The 15,213-nt window shown below is 32.5% G+C and overlaps 2 protein-coding genes across 4 annotated transcripts; both read left to right on the forward strand.

Moving 5' to 3' along the window:
* LOC109357835 lies at positions 1,094-4,320 on the forward strand. Its single transcript, XM_019601889.1, has 3 exons — positions 1,094-2,268; positions 2,751-3,296; positions 4,187-4,320. Exons 1-3 carry the CDS (start codon positions 1,330-1,332, stop codon positions 4,289-4,291), a joined length of 1,590 nt encoding a protein of 529 aa, XP_019457434.1. The 5' UTR covers positions 1,094-1,329; the 3' UTR covers positions 4,292-4,320.
* Positions 5,218-13,566, forward strand: LOC109357729 (DNA repair protein RAD51 homolog 2). Of its 3 annotated transcripts, none has more exons than XM_019601753.1 (12): positions 5,218-5,376; positions 5,443-5,556; positions 9,157-9,309; positions 10,484-10,587; positions 10,702-10,765; positions 10,885-10,940; positions 11,403-11,483; positions 11,586-11,645; positions 11,749-11,840; positions 11,913-12,035; positions 12,928-13,071; positions 13,280-13,566. In XM_019601753.1, the coding sequence occupies exons 1-12, from the start codon at positions 5,293-5,295 to the stop codon at positions 13,303-13,305; spliced, it is 1,101 nt and encodes a 366-aa protein (XP_019457298.1). In that variant the 5' UTR covers positions 5,218-5,292; the 3' UTR covers positions 13,306-13,566. The 3 variants fall into 3 exon arrangements, with proteins under 3 accessions (XP_019457298.1, XP_019457297.1, XP_019457299.1); XM_019601752.1 differs by lacking the exons at positions 5,218-5,376; positions 5,443-5,556 and adding exons at positions 7,680-7,838; positions 7,905-8,018; XM_019601754.1 differs by lacking the exons at positions 5,218-5,376; positions 5,443-5,556 and adding exons at positions 7,680-7,838; positions 7,905-8,018 and having other exon boundaries at positions 11,916-12,035.

Consider the following 15,213-nt stretch of genomic DNA (forward strand, 5'->3'; position numbering starts at 1 on the left):
AATAAATTCTTCTTTTTTTTTTGTTTTTTTTTTTTTTTTGGATATTTTAATCTTTTATTTTTTTGTTTCCCGCATGTATCATCACACTGGAGATATCTTATCTGAGCCGAACATATTTACAAGTATGTGAGACTAACTCTTATAACGAACATTTTTCATCCACAATGTTCAAACATGAGACATTACTTAATGAGAATCAGATATGCATCATTTGAATCAAAGATCATACTTTAATCCTTATCTAATACTAATTTATCAATATTTTAACTTTTTAAATATCAAATTGAGGTTCAAAATAAATCTCTTATGTTTCTTATAGAAATTTATGGATCTGTATTCTAATTCTTTTACGTTTTTAACTATTATCATCAGGTGTAGTCTTCAACAACAAAGACATAAAAGAAGGTAATATATATAGAAAGACATAAATGAACATGATATATATAGAAAGACATAAAAGAACATGATCGAGAGGCTTATATAAATTTAAATAATAACTTATTCAAAACATACAATCATAACATTCTAAACTAATAATAACAATAGGAAAAATATATTATCATTAATATGTTATTAAGAACAAGGATTAGAAAGTTTATAAATTATTGTCTTATTCAAATAAAATTATTTATCAAACACAAGTACACAACCGTATATTGTCCTTATCCAATGGAGTATAACAAAATAAATATAAAAATATTACTTTATATTCTTATAATTTTTTCTTTAAATAAAATAACACGTTTTGATTGGTGGGACATCATTATGGACAACAATAAGGATAGAGGATGAACATCCTCTATTCTATTCTCGAGTCATAGTTGATATGCTCCAAGACAATTAAAATATTACTTTTTATTATTTTTTATTTTAGAATTTTTCTTTTATTCACGTAGGAAAATGTAATAGACTTGAGATAGAGATGAGAATGAGATGTGATCTTTGGCCTCTCATTAATAAAAAAATATCTTAGACACAAAAAATACAGAGTGCCCCACTATAATGCAATTTTCAACCTTGCCTCCATTTTAAACGCATCTAACTTCGCCTGCAGCCATAACAAACTACACTTAGAAGCACCAAAAATAACATTAAGGTTGAAAAATAAAAAAATAATAGTAAGATAATACCCTCTTATAATTTCTCTCTCTCTCTGTTAGTGTGATCCGAACAATTCTGAACTTGAAGCTCCTTCACTCCACCACCTTTCTCTATTCCCACACCTGAATCACAAAAAGGTAAAAAAAAAAGCAACAACCTTAAACAAAACAAAAGATCGTAGGAACATAAAACAAAAAACCTCATAAGCTTTTGTTAAAAAAAAACCAAATGCACTCTAGAAGCATTATCACTTGGTTGATCTTAACCACTATTGTAATATACTTCCTTTATTCCACTAACCTTCTCTATGAAAATGACCAACCAGATTGTTCCATTTCCACTACCACACATCAACATAAACAACAACAACTTCTCATGAGAACTACTACAAATACATCATCCTCAGCTAGTAAAGTTGAAGAGAAAGAAGATCCAATAATAAAAGACAAGTTACAACGTAAAGAAGATGAAGATGGTGATGATGATGATGAAGAAAAAACACACGCAGAAGAAGAAAACAAATCACCTGTGGTGGTTCATTTAACACCACAACAAATGTCTCAAAGAAAAGAAACTGAACTGAGACACATTGTTTTTGGAATAGCAGCTTCATCAAACTTATGGAACACAAGAAAAGAATACATCAAAATATGGTGGAGGCCTAAAGAAACTAGAGGGGTTGTTTGGTTGGATCAAAAAGTTCCAACCCAAAGCAATGAACAATTACCCGAGATTAGAATATCAAGTGACACATCAAAATTCAATTATACAAATCGTCAGGGTCAAAGATCTGCATTGAGAATATCAAGGGTAGTGTCTGAGACATTGAAACTTGGGATGGAGGATGTGAGATGGTTTGTGATGGGTGATGATGACACTGTTTTTATGGTGGATAATGTGGTTAATGTTCTTAATAAATATGATCATAGGCATTTTTATTATGTTGGAAGTTCATCTGAGAGTCATGTTCAGAATATACATTTCTCATATGCTATGGCTTATGGTGGAGGAGGATTTGCTATAAGTTATCCATTGGCTAAGGAGTTAGCAAAGATGCAAGATCGTTGCATTCAGAGGTACCCTGCTTTGTATGGCAGTGATGATAGAATGCAGGCTTGCATGGCTGAACTAGGGGTCCCACTCACCAAAGAACCTGGCTTTCACCAGGTAATAATTTAGGACATAGATATCTGTCTTAAACGGTGTCTTATTTTCTGGCCCAAACCGATGCTACTTTTCTCATTATATTCTTTATTCATATATTTTCCTCATTATATACTTTATTATGTAAAATATTTGTTTCACACTCTTTTTCCATATACTCATATGTATGTCTATTTTAGAAACAACATTGTTATAGATGAATAATTATAAATTATGTATAAAAAGTGTGGTAGGAGAAAAATTGAGAGAATGTTATTACTTCATATGAAATGCACATAAGGTCCATTAATTATATGAACTCCACTCAGTAACAAAGGGTGTCTTTTCTTGAAAAGAGTATGTTTCTAGCACTACTCAAATCTTAATAATGTTTGCTGTTATTCTTATTCATGCAAACCCAAAATTTTACACCTAGTTATTCTTATTTCTTAATATTATTATTGGGAGTGCTTTGTGATTTTGATTGTGTTGCCCATTATATGCAGTATGATGTGTATGGAGACCTACTAGGTCTTCTAGGGGCACACCCTGTGACTCCATTAGTATCATTACACCACCTTGATGTTGTGGAACCAATATTCCCAGGGATGACAAGAGTAAAATCTTTAGGGCACCTTATGGAATCAGTGAACCAGGATTCAGCTAGCATAATGCAACAATCAATATGCTATGATAAAAACAGGTATTGGTCCATCTCAATATCATGGGGCTATGTTGTTCAAATCCTAAGGGGAGTTATGTCCCCTAGAGAATTAGAAATGCCTTCAAGAACCTTTCTGAATTGGTATAAAAGAGCTGATTACACTGCATATGCATTCAACACAAGGCCTGTTTACAAACACCCTTGTGAGAAGCCTTTTGTTTACTATATGAGTAGGACTCATTATGATTCAACCAAGAAACAAACTATTGGTGTTTACTTGCGTCACAAGTATTCAAAATCTCCTTTCTGTCGCTGGAGAATGGAATCACCTGATAAAATCACATCCATTGTTGTCATGAAAAGTCCTGAACCTTTGCGCTGGAAAAGGGTAAGGATGTTCACTATCACTAACATTCATATACCTCTTCATTTCTATTCATTCTTCAGTAAGTCTTCCCCAAAAACTATATATTATGATAGTTTTGATAGTTATGTTATCACATTTTGCATAATGCTAGGGAAGAAAATTAATATACAATTTTAGGAAGAATTTTGCTAACTATTGTAGTAAGATCAATGAATAAGAAAATAAGAATGTAAAATTAATCCATCAATCACAAAAGATAAGTTATTAGAACTAGTTTAGTGCATATGATAAGATAATATATGTTTATAGAGTTTAGTGAATCAATAAGATATAATATGTATATCATATTTTCCTATCTTATCCTAATGATATTTTTTATTATCTCATTTGAGAGTTGAGTTAAAAATGAACATGATAAGACAATGTTATTTTTCTTCCAGTGTAAATACTAGTGTCACCATCACTATCACAATATTAATATTGTCACTACCACATCAATATGAATGTCATTGTTATCTAGGGTAGCGTGCACCAAATATTAGATAGAATAAAAGTTTATCTTGCTTATATTGGTAACTTACTCTATCCTTAAGACCCCATACATACTAACAATAAATGCATATCTTATGAATATCTTTATCAAGTATCCTTGGTTTTAAACAGACATTATAGTTTTAAACAAGTTCATTAATTTCAATGTCATTTCTGATTGCTCCACCATCATGCAAAAAATTATCAATAGAAACTTGAAAAAGGTACACTTTTGAACGAAGCCGATTGAAGCAAAGAAAAGGGTGTATGATTTTGCATAAAAGACATGCAGATAGATGCAAAACCCTCCCTCAAAACAACACATCAATGCCAATAATGTATTATGTTACTGACTGAATCATAAACACTTGTTGTTGCAGTCACCAAGGAGGGACTGTTGCAGAATTATGCCATCACATAAGAGCAGTTCAACTATGTACTTAATGGTAGGAAATTGTGGAGATGGTGAAGTTACTGAATTGTAGCATGTGACAGAAGGGTACATATATTTTAGCTGTTTCCCATTCTTGTTTCAATATAAATTTTTCAAGACACTAGTGTATGCCTATTGGTGCAACTTGAGCTTTCAATTACATTTCTACACTCTTGTTGCATCAGAGACAGTCCACAAAGAAAATAGCTACGTTGAACTATTATCTCTGATCATAATGTTACAAGTCATGTTTCATCATCTTCAACAACTTTTTTTCAAGTCTTATTTATTGTCTATGTAGATTCAACAAACATATTAGCAGTTGCAGTACTCTTGGGGTGTATTTTTTGAAACAATTTATCGTTCTTCTCAATTGTTACATAGGACCTTGAATTGTCATGCAATTTTTCATTGACTGTTATATTTCTACTATAAAAAATGATATGCTCTACTGTTTTTTTCACTACACAACATCTAAGTATTATAAAAAATTATAAACAAAGTTTAATACTTGAACCTGACACTTGCAGAGAGAGAAAAATAAATATGAAAAAAACTATAAAAGATAGTACTTTCACTTAAAATAAATGGTGTGAGAACTGGACCGGACTGGACGATCCTACCGCTCCAACCACTAAACGGACTTAAAAATGGTTCTGGTTTACAGTTTTAACCGAACGAGGGTTGGACTACTTTGAACCGGAAAAGTCCAGTCCGATCACATTAAACCGGAATAACTCGAGAAGTAAACTGGACAGTTTACTTAAAATTTAAATAAATTGAACACTACTCTAATATTTTGTATTAGGTGACCTCTTCCTATTTTAGTTCTTCTGTTAAAATATCAAAATTAACTTAAATCAAGCTTTAAACATGAAGCATTCATAATTGGATGTTTTTTTAAATGAAGTTCCATAACAAATTTAAACGTAAAAGATAAAAGAAATGAAAAGGTACATTTTGAAGCCATCGCGTTTGAAAATAAAAAAAGTGTGTGGAGAATTGAGCGGAAGAATAGTTAGTGAAAAGTGAAAGCAAAATCGGAGGTTGAAAATGGCGAACAAGGTTATCAACGAAATGGGATTACCGAAATCCATATCAAATATATTCACCGCTCGTAACATCATCACTGCCAAGGTCAACTTTACTCTTCCATTTTGAACTTCATCTTCTTCTTTTTATTTTTATTAATAATAATTGTAGGATGCATTATCTCACACTGAATTTGAGTTGATGGAATTGCTGGACGTTGGAATGAGTGAAGTAATCTCTGCAATTTCACATATTAGTGAAATCGTTTCTCCACCTTCTCAAACTGTATGTCTATATTCTCTCTCTTCCCTCTTTTACAATTTGAATGAAAACCTAGTGCCTCACTTGTGACTAATAATGATGTTCAATTTTTAATGATGTTCAATTTTATCTCAGATCATAAAACAAACATACAAAAACATACTTGTTTTTTTGTATGACTTAAAGAGTAGGCTGACAATGAACCGAACCAACTCGGTATTCGAAACTCGATTCATTATTTAGCTCGATAAACTTGGTTTATGAACCAAATGAGCCGAATTTGAGCTGAAAACTGAGCTCGTTAAATAAATGAATCGAACTTGAGTCGGATACAGTACGACTCGTTAGGTTCACGAACTAGCTCGATATATATATATATATGTATATGTATGTATCATTTTTTATATTTATTGTTATTATTATATATATAAACAATGTTATATTTGTATATAAAAAACATTTTGGAGTATTTTTTTAAAATTAATTAACAATTTAAGTTGTCCAAATGAACAAATTCGAACTAAACCGAACAGTTTGCGAACTTCAACCGATCCGAACTCGAGCTAAAAAAATAACTCGTATCGAACTCGAGGTGAGAGTTGAGTTAAAAATGAACATGATAAGACAATGTTATTTTTCTTCCAGTGTAAATACTAGTGTCACCATCACTATCACAATATTAATATTGTCACTACCACATCAATATGAATGTCATTGTTATCTAGGGTAGCGTGCACCAAATATTAGATAGAATAAAAGTTTATCTTGCTTATATTGGTAACTTACTCTATCCTTAAGACCCCATACATACTAACAATAAATGCATATCTTATGAATATCTTTATCAAGTATCCTTGGTTTTAAACAGACATTATAGTTTTAAACAAGTTCATTAATTTCAATGTCATTTCTGATTGCTCCACCATCATGCAAAAAATTATCAATAGAAACTTGAAAAAGGTACACTTTTGAACGAAGCCGATTGAAGCAAAGAAAAGGGTGTATGATTTTGCATAAAAGACATGCAGATAGATGCAAAACCCTCCCTCAAAACAACACATCAATGCCAATAATGTATTATGTTACTGACTGAATCATAAACACTTGTTGTTGCAGTCACCAAGGAGGGACTGTTGCAGAATTATGCCATCACATAAGAGCAGTTCAACTATGTACTTAATGGTAGGAAATTGTGGAGATGGTGAAGTTACTGAATTGTAGCATGTGACAGAAGGGTACATATATTTTAGCTGTTTCCCATTCTTGTTTCAATATAAATTTTTCAAGACACTAGTGTATGCCTATTGGTGCAACTTGAGCTTTCAATTACATTTCTACACTCTTGTTGCATCAGAGACAGTCCACAAAGAAAATAGCTACGTTGAACTATTATCTCTGATCATAATGTTACAAGTCATGTTTCATCATCTTCAACAACTTTTTTTCAAGTCTTATTTATTGTCTATGTAGATTCAACAAACATATTAGCAGTTGCAGTACTCTTGGGGTGTATTTTTTGAAACAATTTATCGTTCTTCTCAATTGTTACATAGGACCTTGAATTGTCATGCAATTTTTCATTGACTGTTATATTTCTACTATAAAAAATGATATGCTCTACTGTTTTTTTCACTACACAACATCTAAGTATTATAAAAAATTATAAACAAAGTTTAATACTTGAACCTGACACTTGCAGAGAGAGAAAAATAAATATGAAAAAAACTATAAAAGATAGTACTTTCACTTAAAATAAATGGTGTGAGAACTGGACCGGACTGGACGATCCTACCGCTCCAACCACTAAACGGACTTAAAAATGGTTCTGGTTTACAGTTTTAACCGAACGAGGGTTGGACTACTTTGAACCGGAAAAGTCCAGTCCGATCACATTAAACCGGAATAACTCGAGAAGTAAACTGGACAGTTTACTTAAAATTTAAATAAATTGAACACTACTCTAATATTTTGTATTAGGTGACCTCTTCCTATTTTAGTTCTTCTGTTAAAATATCAAAATTAACTTAAATCAAGCTTTAAACATGAAGCATTCATAATTGGATGTTTTTTTAAATGAAGTTCCATAACAAATTTAAACGTAAAAGATAAAAGAAATGAAAAGGTACATTTTGAAGCCATCGCGTTTGAAAATAAAAAAAGTGTGTGGAGAATTGAGCGGAAGAATAGTTAGTGAAAAGTGAAAGCAAAATCGGAGGTTGAAAATGGCGAACAAGGTTATCAACGAAATGGGATTACCGAAATCCATATCAAATATATTCACCGCTCGTAACATCATCACTGCCAAGGTCAACTTTACTCTTCCATTTTGAACTTCATCTTCTTCTTTTTATTTTTATTAATAATAATTGTAGGATGCATTATCTCACACTGAATTTGAGTTGATGGAATTGCTGGACGTTGGAATGAGTGAAGTAATCTCTGCAATTTCACATATTAGTGAAATCGTTTCTCCACCTTCTCAAACTGTATGTCTATATTCTCTCTCTTCCCTCTTTTACAATTTGAATGAAAACCTAGTGCCTCACTTGTGACTAATAATGATGTTCAATTTTTAATGATGTTCAATTTTATCTCAGATCATAAAACAAACATACAAAAACATACTTGTTTTTTTGTATGACTTAAAGAGTAGGCTGACAATGAACCGAACCAACTCGGTATTCGAAACTCGATTCATTATTTAGCTCGATAAACTTGGTTTATGAACCAAATGAGCCGAATTTGAGCTGAAAACTGAGCTCGTTAAATAAATGAATCGAACTTGAGTCGGATACAGTACGACTCGTTAGGTTCACGAACTAGCTCGATATATATATATATATGTATATGTATGTATCATTTTTTATATTTATTGTTATTATTATATATATAAACAATGTTATATTTGTATATAAAAAACATTTTGGAGTATTTTTTTAAAATTAATTAACAATTTAAGTTGTCCAAATGAACAAATTCGAACTAAACCGAACAGTTTGCGAACTTCAACCGATCCGAACTCGAGCTAAAAAAATAACTCGTATCGAACTCGAGGCGAGTTTCGAGCCGAACCAATCCTTATCGAGCTGAACTGAGTTGAATTCTGGTCTGACTCGGTTCGGCTTGTTTCCAGCCCTACTTAAGAGTATTCATATGACTTCGTCAACCACCTCATCTTGGAATTCCTCAAGCGACATAATTGTTCCTCATATCAGTTTCTAAAAGTCGTACGAGTTATCAAGCCTTTAAATAAATAGAGTGACACACTTTGTGCGACAGAAGATGTGTTCCCTTTAAATAAATAGCGAATAAAAGTTTAGTAAAATATATGATGCCCAACTATTAATTAGAAAAATAATTTTCTAACATTTTAATTATTATTATTTGTTTCAATTTGTTGGGTGGCCTACTATATTGTGGAGGATTCAGGCTTGAAAAGTAAGTTATTATGTTTGAGCCCTATGAATGAAAAAATTAGTTGAAGGGATGAGAGCTTCGGCACTTAAATAGGCCTCCTTAGCTCACTCTGATTAGTAGGGATTAGTTTATGAGTGTCGAGGATCACAGACAAAATTTGGTTTTGTTCAGAAATGTATGAATCTGATGGTAATAATGTTGTAACAGGCATTGCTTCTGATGGAGCAGCGAGTATGCAATGAGAGCATGGCCGGTCATCTTCCGACTCGTTTGAAGGGATTGGATGAAGCCTTGTGTGGTGGGATACCATTTGGCGTTTTGACAGAGTTGGTTGGTCCTGCAGGGATTGGCAAAACACAGGTATATTTTCTTCATGTAGCAATGCTCATCTAAATTCATGCAAGGACTATTTCATGTTTGGATAATGGTGTAGTTTGAGGATATTTTCATCACCGTTCTCACACATCGCATGTTAGAAGTGCATCAAGGGTCGGGTTATTTGGTTATTTTTTACTGTCATTGTTATCATGTCCATTTTATGGCTTCATATCATGGTGCGTTACTGATACTATTCCTTTTCTTTTTTCTGTATGGAAAGGAAAAAGGTTATTCTAAATTGCCATTATTTGTTGTACTAACGTGTCAAATACACATCCTGTCTAATTATGTTAATTTTATAAGAACCAGTTCTTCTCGATAGCTAACCTTTCTTTTTATATTAAACTAGGGCTCCTAATAATGCCTTGCAATGTTCTAAATATGGGTTCGCGATCACTGCGGACGACAATGTGTTAAGGTTTCGGGAGTCGCTAAAACCGTATCACGACTGCAATTGTGGCCGAACAATTGCATACGCCCGCAATTGTCCGAAACGTCATGGTTTTGGAAGCTCATGAAACCACGACCACAACTGTTATTTAAAACCTTGCTGCATTTTTTTAATATAGAGTTTTTTTGATCGAAAAGACTAAATAAAAAGCTTACCAGCTGGAGACATGATCTGTAGGGCTCTGCAGAGCAGTTGTGGGGGAACGTGCATTGAAGTTGACAGGTATAACTAGCAGGGTCACTGGATTGATAAGTAAAGAAGGTTTTGCCGAAAATTTGACCTTGCTTTATGGTGATAATTGCCTTGTGCCAATTAACCACAGAGCCAGGGATATGAATATTCTATAAACAGGAAGCGAAAGAGGTTTATATTTAGAAAGGAAATTCGGTGATGCATCCATGGGGAACTGAATCTTTAAAAAAAGTTATCTGAGAAAAAGAATGTTGATATGGTCCTTTTATCATTTTAACCTCTTTCCATAGAACTTCTGCAAATCAAATGAAGTTTCAGAAGTGGTTCATGCCTTATCTGTGGAAATATATGTGCTGTATTTTATTATGAATTGTTGGGGCTATGCATGTGGGTTTAGCTTTGTACCTTCATTCAACAATGCCATTGACTGTTAATATTATTTTTCAGTAACCATTTTTTTTATCAGCATTTTTCAGTAACCATTAATCAGGATCGGTGAATTGTCTCTTGCAGTTTTGTTTGAAGCTCTCACTGCTGGCTTCGTTGCCGGCAAATTTTGGAGGCTTAGATGGCCACGTGATTTATATTGATGTTGAATCCAAATTTAGTTCAAAAAGGTAGTTGAAGCATATGAGTACTGTATCTGCTTTCAATTATATAATATATGATATATTTTTATATTATAACTTTGGATAAAAACAATCTTCCACTAGTCAATTTTTTTTTTCCAGATTGATAGAGATTGGAATGAAGAGTTTTCCTGAAATATTTCACAAAAAAGGAATGGCACAGGAGGTATGCAGGTTGTTTCGCTTTTTCTTTTCCTATAGTTTCTTGTTTGAGTTTTCTGTCCCATTTGAAACTGATAGCCTCTAGGAACTTGACTAGAATCATCTTTTCTTGATGAATCACAGATGGCTGGTAGAATCCTGATTTTGCGTCCTACATCACTTTCTGAATTTGCTGAGAGGTGAGAATTTCCATAATACTTGATGGTAGTTTTTCTCAGCAAGGATGATAGGGACATTGCAGGTTCAAAGATGAGAACCCGCAGATTTTGTTTCTTGTGGTGCAATCTTAAAGAGATTATGCCATGTTTTGGAGTAAATTAAGTGCTTTATGTAATTTAACAGAAAATATTTTACTGATAACATCTTTAAGTTGAATTGTATCCACAACCTTAATTTAAACTGTATCCCTGGCGAGAAATTTTGTTAAAGCTGCTCACTTGTTGAGATGTAGACAAGATGTGCCAATTGGGTTTGTGTTACAAATTTTTTGGTGTCAAACTTGCTACGCATACCATCCTCAGATTATAAAAAGAGGATCTCACATATCTTATTTCTTCTATTTTATTATGATTTTTCTTTCCAAGTTTCTTAAAGACTACTGAAACTGTTCAATGTACTAAATGATGCATTAACACTACCAGTTTGCACCAGATCAAAATATCACTCATCCATCAACATGTGAAGTTGCTCATCATTGATAGCATGGCTGCTCTTGTTTTAGGGTGAGTTTTACTTTTGGGCAATGATTGTGATTGTGAATAATGTAGTCCAATATGCTCTGTTAAAATGCTCATGCATAGAAATTGGTCAAATTTTCTGTTCAGTGAATATGATTGTGGGGCTTCAAGACAACAAGCATTGGGTTGGCATGTTTCTTTTATTAAGTAAGAACCTTACCATTTTGACTTCTACACTAGTGAGATTCTTACGAAATAGGGGTTGTGATGTTTTCTTCCTTGGCGTGGTATTGGTTTTGAACCTTTCTAGGTCACTTGCTGAATTTTCGCGAATTCCAGTTGTAGTGACAAATCAAGTAAGATCTCAAATTGGTGATGAACCTCTCATGTATTCATTTCAAGGTATGACGAGCAAATCATGTTTTCAGAAGCTTTCAACTAGTATATTACTAACCTATCATTATACTTTCTTAGCAGCACAGAGTCACTCTAGAAAAAAAGACAGTCATGCTACATATGATTCTCATCTTGTTGCTGCTTTGGGGATTAACTGGGCACATGCTGTGACCATCCGTCTTGTACTTGAAGCCAAATCTGGTAGATTAATTTTCACTGATTTGAGCCTTGTTAATTTTAAAATGCATTTTTCACTGATTTGAAATGAATACATTAGAGAGAAAGTCATAGTAGCTCCTATAGTCTTATTGTAGAACATGATTTATAAATAGAGCATTATAGCGTCATTCAACCCATGTAGTTGACCCCACCTAGTGGGATCAAAGCTTGGTTGTTGTTTTTTCTTCGACAAATGTATGTATATGCTAGCTAGGCTTAAACTCAAATTGTTGGAGTAGGTGGCGGTTTTGGTAGAGGTCTTATGTTCAGGTCATTGTAATGTTTTCCAAGATACCAAGTACATATTTTGCTTGGACCCTTGGAATCTTTTTCCTCCCTATCTGTTTGAACCAAAAGAAGAGAGAAGTTGGAAATTAATACTATTTTTTAATAATCTTTCATTCTATTTTTAAATAAGAATTTATCAGATGAGTTTGATTAAATATATCTCTGATCTTAGTTCAAATTCTTAAAAGTTTTGGTTAAAATTGTGCAAGTGATTTGAGCTTGAGATCTGCTGCCGAAAGTTTAGCGATTTGATGAAAAGTGGGAAAGGTAGGAATGGATTACAAGATCTTGTAATTTGCTGAAGAGAGTCTGAATAATTGTGATTCCAACACTGACTTTATACCCCTATTATGTTAATAATCTAGCTGTAGTACAACTAGTAAAAGACCAAACTAGAATATTCACCACTCAACTTACTAACCAAATATAACTTGGCTCAATAATACTACTTAACACTGAATCTACAACATTCTTTTAAGTTCCAATGTGTCGATTACCATTTATTTATTGTGATTTATGAGTATATGATTATGTATTTAACTATTTGCATTACAAATTGAAATTTCATAAGCTCATTTTCCTGCAGGTCAGAGGTTTATTAAGTTAGCGAAATCTCCCATATCGCCCCCTCTTGCATTCCCTTTTAACATAACTTCATCTGGGGTGGTTCTGCTGGATGATAATGGGATAGAGATGAATGGACCTGAAATAAACAGTATCAACTGCCAAGGTTTGTCATTGCTCGTCCTTGCAGTGAATTTCCACAAAATTATGTACTTTTGTTGTGTTGTGTTATGCTATTTTAAGTTACATTTTCCCCTGTTTTCAAAAACAAAAGTTACATTTCCCCCTCTAGGGTTTCCTATCTTCTTTGTTTTGATATATCAAGTCTCAAATCTGGACTTATCAAGTTTCATTTTTTCATGAAAAATATGCAGGCCAAAATGCTTTGTTTAATTTTTAAGGGTTAAGGTTCCAATGATAAATCCATTATAAGCTTTGTTCATATCTGTTGGCGAAAGGAAATTAGTTGGGATCACCAGTTCAACACTAATTTTCTTTCAAACTTTCTGATGTCAGTTTAGATAATGTTAAGTTCTTTTCTGTAATGTATATATTATTGTTTAACTCTTTAATGATATTATTTCTACTACAATATACTGCCCATATCTTTCTTATTATCATGAGATTATTATGGTAGTGGAATCTGAAATCTTTGATCACTCTTAAGGCTAAAGTTCCTTTATCATGAATTTAATTCAATTTTATCAAATGATTTAAGATTCTTACAGTAGCTGACAGTCATGTGCATGAGTTTACAATATATGCACGTCAATATAAAGTTTTTTACACTATCGACACATCATCCATTGATTTGTATTTTTTTTAGAGTTACATTGTCAATGTATACATGTTAAATCGGGAACACATATGTTGTACCACAAAGTGTGCCACTCCATGTGCCACTGCTTGTGATTGGTTGTAAAAAATGCATTGAAGTTAAAAAGATAATGATTAAGTATTTTTCTGACCAATCATACATAATGACACTTTGAGTGGTACACTTTTATGGGAAAACATACGTTTAACCTCTTTAACCTGTTAAATCCTATTTGCATTGCCTTGTCCTTGTATGGTATGTGATACATCTATTTATGCCAATTTGGGTTCTATGTTCAGCCACCTTCATCCTGTCCCACCTAATTTGAGACATTTATCATGAATTGTGAAAAATATGTAAGACAACTTCATATAAATTTTAACTAGAGATGTATCATTGTTTCAAAATGTTGGCGATAATAATGTAGTATGTAATTTGGTAATGTTCTTTAGCCACACGAAATGTCTAGACTACATGAGTGTCATAGAATACAACTTCGTATATTGAAGTGCAAAGGGTTTTGTGTGTATGTGAGGCTTGCTTGAATTTCTGGTGAGTATTAATCTAGTAAAATAAATAACTTATATCTTACAGCATATGGTCATATTTTCACCTTGGATTAGATAGTATAGGCTGATAAATGCTGAATGGTTAAAATGTGATTAATCTATGAAGTTAACAAGGACTAGTGACACATTAGTTTTTCAATCTTTACAATCAGCATTAGGAGGTAGCTCAACAATAAATAAACTTTTGAATGTAAGCATTTTTTTAATGCTTATATAAGTGCTGCTTTTATATAAGTTTCCCAGTATATGCTATGTAAGGAAAGAAGAAGAAGTAACATAGATGGAAGTTCTAAAACCACAAAACCATAAAACAATCATGTATAGTGGAATAAATATCTAAAGTGAAAACATGTTAATATATATCCAGCATATGATTGATAATGGGGTTGTAAAAGATCACTGAGAAGTTCATGGTAAAATAATTTGTGGCTTTATATCGTGGTAATGTATATGAAAGAAACCTTCATATATAACAATTCAAGGTTGTTAATTCAATTTTAATATATTACCATTTTAATTATTTTGCTTTTTTATACAAATCTGGTATACGCAGAGGATCCGAGGCAATAATATAAATGAATGACAAATCCTTATATTTTGTACATGTAGTGATTTCATTTATTAGTACCTTAACATGTGCACAAGTTAATATGGCGGCTAAATGCTTCTGATTTAAGACTGATATCAAGTTCCTAAATACATAAACCTATAAGATAATGGCATTATACTAAAAGATACAGCATGTGATTCTCGATTGAATCAAAGGTTCATATGTACCTTGTATCTTGATCTTTAATATCTTAGGAATTGCATATGCTCATCATGACATGACAACCTTTTAACACTATCTAAATTGATTCAGATTTTAAACAAGATTGCATCGAATCCACTTTCAGTTTACAAATTTTTTATTATTTTGTAA

Source organism: Lupinus angustifolius, chromosome LG10 (assembly GCF_001865875.1).
Source record: "Lupinus angustifolius cultivar Tanjil chromosome LG10, LupAngTanjil_v1.0, whole genome shotgun sequence".
NCBI classification, from domain to species: Eukaryota; Viridiplantae; Streptophyta; class Magnoliopsida; order Fabales; family Fabaceae; genus Lupinus; species Lupinus angustifolius.

What these genes read in the sequence shown, in the direction of transcription:
- LOC109357729 (XM_019601753.1), top strand. Translation starts at nt 5,293, where the DNA reads ATGGCGAACAAGGTTATCAACGAAATGGGATTACCGAAATCCATATCA. An exon ending in TCTCATGTATTCATTTCAAG is followed by an intron (nt 11,841 to 11,912) that starts GTATGACGAGCA and finishes ATACTTTCTTAG; the next exon opens with CAGCACAGAGTCACTCTAGA. An exon ending in TGTACTTGAAGCCAAATCTG is followed by an intron (nt 12,036 to 12,927) that starts GTAGATTAATTT and finishes ATTTTCCTGCAG; the next exon opens with GTCAGAGGTTTATTAAGTTA.
- LOC109357835 (XM_019601889.1), top strand. Translation starts at nt 1,330, where the DNA reads ATGCACTCTAGAAGCATTATCACTTGGTTGATCTTAACCACTATTGTA. An exon ending in AAGAACCTGGCTTTCACCAG is followed by an intron (nt 2,269 to 2,750) that starts GTAATAATTTAG and finishes CATTATATGCAG; the next exon opens with TATGATGTGTATGGAGACCT. An exon ending in AACCTTTGCGCTGGAAAAGG is followed by an intron (nt 3,297 to 4,186) that starts GTAAGGATGTTC and finishes TTGTTGTTGCAG; the next exon opens with TCACCAAGGAGGGACTGTTG.